We start from the raw sequence: 6,619 nt of genomic DNA, 5'->3' as shown, positions 1-6,619 counted from the left end.
TCAAAAGACACATGGACTGAAGCTGGAAAACACATTTATGGTCTGACTGAAAGTTCTCCTGACTCTTTGCTCCTTTTGCAGGTATCTGTAGTTCAGGGTTGTTAGCTGGACCTCAGTTCTCCTTTTGACTATGTGGAATTCACTTAAGGGCTTGCATTATTTCACTGACTGATTAGGCTATAGTTCTCAGATTTGTGTGCTCTTCAAAACAGTTAGTTTGTCTAGGTGTTATTTAAAATAAAAAATCAACTGTGTTATGATTACTTGAATTTTTCAACCTTTTTTTCTAGGCTACTTTATGTTGTATCTAATGAGAAGATTGAGCTGGCAAATACCAAAAACATGCTGAGCTAAACTTCTAAGAAAATGAAACTTCATCTTTTCAGAGCCAAAGAGCAAATATGACCCAAAACTGCCATAAAACAACAATTCTCTCTGCTAGGAAACTTGTGGGCCACACAGACAGAGAGCTGCCTACTGAGAAGTGTAGTTACATCTGAAATGTGACATACAACTGTACGCTCTCCAAGTATGTGCCCTGCTGTATAGGAACATTTCAAACAGATATATATATTTTTTTTTTTTTCCTTTAAAAAGACCTGTCTTGCTTTCTCAGAATGTACCTTTGAGTAAAGTTGTTGAGAAGCTTTCAAAATCCCCAAATGCTTGATGCTGTTCTCGTGCAACGGTGATGTTCAGTAGGTGGAAGGGAGTAGGGAGAAGTGGACAATCAATATTAATCAACATTTGTTTTTGTTTTGCATAAAATGGCTTCCTGGTTTGCCATTCTACGTTTTACATAGAAAATGATCTGAAATCTGAAACTTCACAGTAAAATATAGTGATGGATGATAAATGTGTGCTTCAAAAGAAAACACATTTCGGGATGTTTACGATGAAAGGATTTTCTTTAGCAGTACCCTGCACTATGAAGCTGTAAGGTTGGTGCTGTTCAGCCCTCAAAAATTGTATCAGAGAAAGCATTTATTTAGAAGCTGAGTAGGAACTGTTCGGATCATAGCACGGATAATCCAGACTTCCATGTATTGACACTTTCCATAATTTCATAATGTTTTGATAAATTTGTTTCCTAAACTTATTTATATTCAGCGGGGAATTATCCCTTTTATATTTGCAATTCTAATGTTTGTGCTGCCTTGTAAATATTTTCTGCTCTTGCTGCTTTTGCGTGGCCTCCCTTTGAAAGACATCCTATTCTTTCCTTGATGGTCTTAGTTTTCTCACTGCTCCATAATATAAGAACTTTTTCTGCCAAGAACTGTCCGGGAGGATTTGTTATTCATCTCCATTGCAGAATCCTTAGCTGACTTGCTCTTGGAAATGTTCTATTGGCCACGTTAATAACAAACCTCTCTCAGGAAACTTATTTTGGTGGTTCAGTCACTTTGGAGGTCTTGTTTTCTGGATTCTACTAAAAATGAATATTGTTACTGAAAGCATTAAATCTATTTGTTCTGAGTTATGGCAACAGGAAAGCAATGTAGGTCAAACACTTCATTGCTGTAAATTCACTAGTAATAACCTAATTTAGCTGCATTATTTATTGTATAATGAGGCTATTTGCTACTTGGATGTTGAGAAGTAATGGCTGGAGGTTTACATGCCTTTGCAAAGAAGTTTTTAAAGAAAAAAAAAAAAGCTTTTTTTAAAAGGGGTTTATTCCTATGAACATAGAGAACCCAGTGACTTAATTGAAGGGAGAAACAACATTTATTCTGGTAAATGCAAGACATAGACAGTGCAAGATCTTGCTGTTAGGACAGGCATGAGCAGTGATGAAGCTAGGAAGAAGGGATGTTTAAGAAGGAGCTCTCCCTCTGACCGTGGAATACCTTCTGATAAACTGTTCTAAAGGGATTTGTAAGTTATTGGAGGGGGGAGAAAGTATAATTTTATCACTATTTTTAGATGTCAGATTCAGCACAGAAGGCAACTTAACCCATTTTATAATTGGAGTAACCGTTGTAGGTGTTACAACTAAAAATAGTAGGGGAAGTTACTTCGAAAAAAGAAATGAGTGAGAAAAGACACAGTTTCACGGATGTCCATCTACCCTCCCTGTGTCTGGCCCATCACATACGGTTGTCTGTCCCCCTCTGCTCCCAGGCTGAGTACACTGTGATGGGAAGGGAAATCCTAGATCCTTTTCTTCTAGATTCTATAATACGTCACTAGGGTAGACGAGCAAGAGGTCACACTTTGTAGCAGTGAACTGTTGGATATGTGTGAGGGTAAAAATGCTTGTAAATCGGGATCAGCCTTGCAATGGACAGACATTTTAATGAAGTCACTTCTGATTTTAGAGTGTGAACTGATTTTAGGACTGTAGTAAGGTAATTGCTGTCCTACAATAAGATTTTCCTTGACAGAACAGATTTCTGTAGAGAAATAAATGTTTCTTTTTATTGCTGAAGTAGGAAGTTCATGCTGCTGACAGTTTTCTAAATGTCTGGGGTATAGATGGGGGTTTGTCTTGGTACAGGTGCCAAAACTCTTTATTCTGGTGTTTCTGCTGCTGGCAGGTCTGTTAGTGCTTTATTTCTTTTTGTGTTTTCTTTGTGAATAACTATTGTCCTTATATTGGTTCCTAATGTTTTCATCAACAAAATGATACAGGCAGGTAATGGCTTGAACTCCCTCCAAGTTTCCCAGCAAGATTTGGAACTACCTAATTTCCTATAAAGTTTATTCTGCTTATTCCTGGCGAAGGCATGTGTGTGTCTGGGAGCAGACTGCTCTATCTATTTGTCATCTGCACCCAAGCTGGGGAAGTGCCCCATTATTTCTGTACTGGTACGGGAAGATGAAGGTGTGTTCTTAATGCAAACACAGCCTATGTGTGCAGAGCTGCCTCTTCCCTGATGGCGCTTGGCTGCAGAACGAACTCGAGTGGCAGAAGGAAGTCTGCTGCTGGAGCTGCCTTCATGTTAATGCATCCCTCACCAAGCCATGTGAAGAGTTTTCAATGTGAATGCTGTCTAATTTTTGCTCTTGGAGGGAAATCATACAGTCAGAGAACTAGATATAGTTTTACCCCCACCTCCGTGTTTACCATGAGTGTCTTGCTTTTGTGTGAGGGGTGATTTTCTGGGGGAGGGAAGAGGTTTGGTTTTTTTTTTTGTTTGTTTGTTTGTTTTTTTAAATAGTTAAAATGCATCAAATCTGAATCAGGAGGCTGTTGATTTGTATTTAATTTTGAACTCTTTCACTAGGCTGTAAGAAGGGATAAGAGAACAAATGAGAGGTTTGGGCAGAGAAAAAGAAAGCAGTAGATTTTCAGAAGAGTTTAAACAGATGATTCAGAGGTTTAGATGAGATATTAGGAAGAAGTTTTTCACTGTGAGGGTGGTCAGACACTGGAACAGGTTGCCCAAGAAGTTGTGGCTGCTCCTCCCTGGAAGTGTTGAAGGCCAGGTTAGGTGAGGCTTTGAGCAACCTGGTCTAGTGGAAGGTGTCCCTGCTGATGATCTTTAAGGTCCCTTCCAATCCAAACCATTCTGTGATCCTATGCAGCTGTGCTGGCATAAGCTGGATTTGCATTAGGAATATTAGGAATATGGTGTATTTATAAGCCTGTAGTGATAAGTTGTATATTCCAGCCAATTTCTAGAGCTTTGGTTTCCTTTGTCTGTACATTTGAACTGGTACACTGGAACGTGTTACTCATTCTCTGGTTTGATTTTGTATAAATGATGTTGGGAGCCCTCTGGTTACTGCTGCTGTTTTCATCTCCCTGCATCAGACACAGTCTCTCTTTATTCTCTGAGCAAGCAGGTTAGTCGTACAGTGTGTCTCAGGTGGGCATCGAGCCTGAGGTCTCATCTCTCATAACTAATGGTCAGTATTCCTGCCTTAACAAAAAGGAGAGCGGGGAGGTGAAGGCTGAGTAAGGATTTGAGCCCTGCATGTGGTCAGAAGCTGCTCTCTTGTTGGCAGTTGCTGACACTGGCTGGGTTAGAATTGGGGCACAAAGCGGCCCGCTTGCGAACATGGGTTTAGTTCCTCTGGCAGTGCTGTTCAGTTGTGCTGTTTGTAAAGGCATTAACATGGCTGTCCTGGCACTGACACCCGGTTTATTTTTTGACACTGATCCATGGCACCTGTTGCTGAAAGCCCGTGTCAGTAGGAGTCAGTTTCCTAGTATTGATGGGCACTCACTTTGTTTTAGTGCCTCGGTCACAGCACCCTCTTCCTCAAGCTTAGCTGAGTTTATATTCTGCGTGCCTTCTCGGCTTACTGCAACTTTCACAGACTGAGACTTCTAGTGTCTGAAATACTACAAATTGCACTGCTCTCTGATCTTTCATGGCTTCTGGGAGCCTTCCAGGGCTAACAGAATAGTGATCTAGTCTTAGTAGTGCCTATCTAAATATAATTACAAGCTTGGGAGAGTGTGTTGCAGATTAGCAATAGATCATAGAATGGTTTGGGTTGGAAGGGACCTTTAAAGGTCATTTGGTCATCTAGTCCAACCCCTCTGCAGTAAGCAGGGACATCTTCAGTTAGATCAGGGGAGATTTGCTACAGAACTGTCTTGTTTTGGTTTTTGTGGGTGTTTTTTTGTGATGTGTTTTTGGTTGTTTTGTGTTTGGGTTTTTTTTTAAGTAGAGGTATGTTGTGGGTAGCACCTCACATGTGTTTTTCTATGTTCTAACTTGTCTCTGTGTTCTAACTTCTCTGTATCTCCACAGGAATTAGTGTAATTATAGAGAGAACTTGAATTACAATGGGGGACGACAGTGAGTGGATGAAATTGCCCATTGACCAGAAATGTGAACACAAGGTAGGAGATCTTCTCTTTGGCTTTGACTTGCTGTATATCTCTGCTGTGGTGATTCTGTGGTACTTCTCTGTCCAAGTACACCATAGTTAGGTAATCTTGACAGCTGCACAGTGTACATATAACAGGTCTGAAACTGCATCAGTTCTATCCAACCAAGAGACTGAATAACATTTATTAAGCAGAATTTAGTAGCGTGATAGTCTCTATGGTGTAAGTTTGTGTGCTGAAAGACCAGTGGGCTCATTCACGTGGTGAAATTACTCATGAAGCTATTGTTGGGCTCCCACCTACTCATCAGTGGTTGTTAGAGCTTATGAAGAACAGGGGGGAAGACTGGCATCTCTCTAACCAGATCATTCTTGGCAGGAAAAGAACAAGAACTTTGTTCTGTTGCACGTTATTCATATAGTCATTGAAGAGAAATCTTGCAGATGCTGGCTTACTGGGCACACTTTCAGCTATGATTGAAGAGTTTTGCTAAGTTAGTGAGTTAAGATTGTACTAGCACAACATTTAAACATCTGATTTTTTGCTTCCAGCTGTGGAAAGCCAGATTAAATGGTTATGAAGAAGCCCTTAAACTCTTCCAGAAGATAGATGATGAAAAGAGTCCAGAATGGTCCAAGTATCTTGGATTGATAAAAAAATTTGTGACGGATTCCAATGCAGTGGCTCAGTTGAAAGGACTGGAAGCAGCACTTGCTTATGTTGAAAATGCTCATGTAGCTGGGAAGTAAGTATCCTTTGCTTGCTATTCGTAGGCTGCTGCAACAGTTTAATGTGCCTCTCTGAGAAAGGCTGCAGGTAAATTCTACAGTGGCCACTGGCAATTCTGATCTTTACTATTGAGAGCAAAACTTGCTTTCTGATCTGGAGAATGTGCTGAATGGAAGGCTTTCCTTGTAGATGGTCTCCACGTGCATATTAACTTGTCAGAAATTGCTTACAGTGTTCAAAGAAACTGTTAAAGGCAGTACTAAAAGTTTCTGAAATGGTAGAGAAAGTGAATCAGTAATTTTGTTGAATGGGTGCTGTGAACTGGATTCCCTGTTCTGATTTGAAACGGTCTGTACATACAGGGAGGCTTTATTTCCAGGGAGATATTAGTCTAATTCATTCCAGAAATAAAATGTAGTTATGTTTATCTGGTGTTGCATCCAACTTAACCAATACAAGTCTTGGTACCTTCCAGTTTCTTGTTAGTATTTCATTGTTGTCTGGCCCATGAAATAACCTGTAGTCCTGAGGGTGAAATAAAAACACATATTGTGCCAGATAAATGCTTTGATCCACTGACTTTGTGACCTGATGAAATGAATAAAAGTCTTATTTAAAAAACAAATAAACAAACCCAAAGCTTTGTTTAAAAACCCAACAACCTTCCAAATACCTCAATTTAAAAGTGGTGTGAATGATTTAGTTGATTAGGAGCTTTGAAATAGGTATGAAATTCAGTGCTGGGATTATGTGCCATTGCTGTATGTTAGTTAACTGTGATGTATGCAATTCCAGGAAATGGCATTTATTTGTGGACCTTAACTAATTAATGTGTATTAAATGAACACACTTTTGAGAAAATGTCTGCTATTCACTGTCTGGTGTAGTCCAGTATTAGGAACATGGGCACTAGCACTCACTCTGCAGGGGTTCTTTTGATTAAACTTGATGTTGAAGTCACCTCTTGCAAAAGGTTATTTACCTTCCAAGTTAACTTGGAATTTAGTCCCTTATTATATGAGGACTTGCTGAGTTTTAATCCCCATTTTGGGTGTTGTACGTGCTTTTGTCTGTGGATAATGGTGTAGAACACCTAGT

General features: G+C 39.8%; 1 protein-coding gene across 2 annotated transcripts in view; it reads left to right on the top strand.

The window, feature by feature from the left end:
- Positions 1-4,709: 4,709 nt before the first annotated feature.
- CKAP5 (cytoskeleton associated protein 5) overlaps positions 4,710-6,619 on the top strand; it is a 42,576-nt gene continuing 40,666 nt past the window's right edge. For both annotated transcript variants that reach the window (XM_010172214.1, XM_010172213.1), the window contains exons 1-2: positions 4,710-4,804; positions 5,344-5,537. In XM_010172214.1, the coding sequence (XP_010170516.1) occupies positions 4,748-4,804; positions 5,344-5,537 (251 nt within the window). In that variant the 5' untranslated portion in view covers positions 4,710-4,747. The remainder of the gene's footprint in view (positions 4,805-5,343; positions 5,538-6,619) is intronic.

Source organism: Antrostomus carolinensis, unplaced genomic scaffold (assembly GCF_000700745.2).
Source record: "Antrostomus carolinensis isolate BGI_N321 unplaced genomic scaffold, ASM70074v2 scaffold18907, whole genome shotgun sequence".
Classification (NCBI taxonomy): Eukaryota; Metazoa; Chordata; class Aves; order Caprimulgiformes; family Caprimulgidae; genus Antrostomus; species Antrostomus carolinensis.
This window is presented reverse-complemented; position numbering and strand designations above follow the sequence as displayed.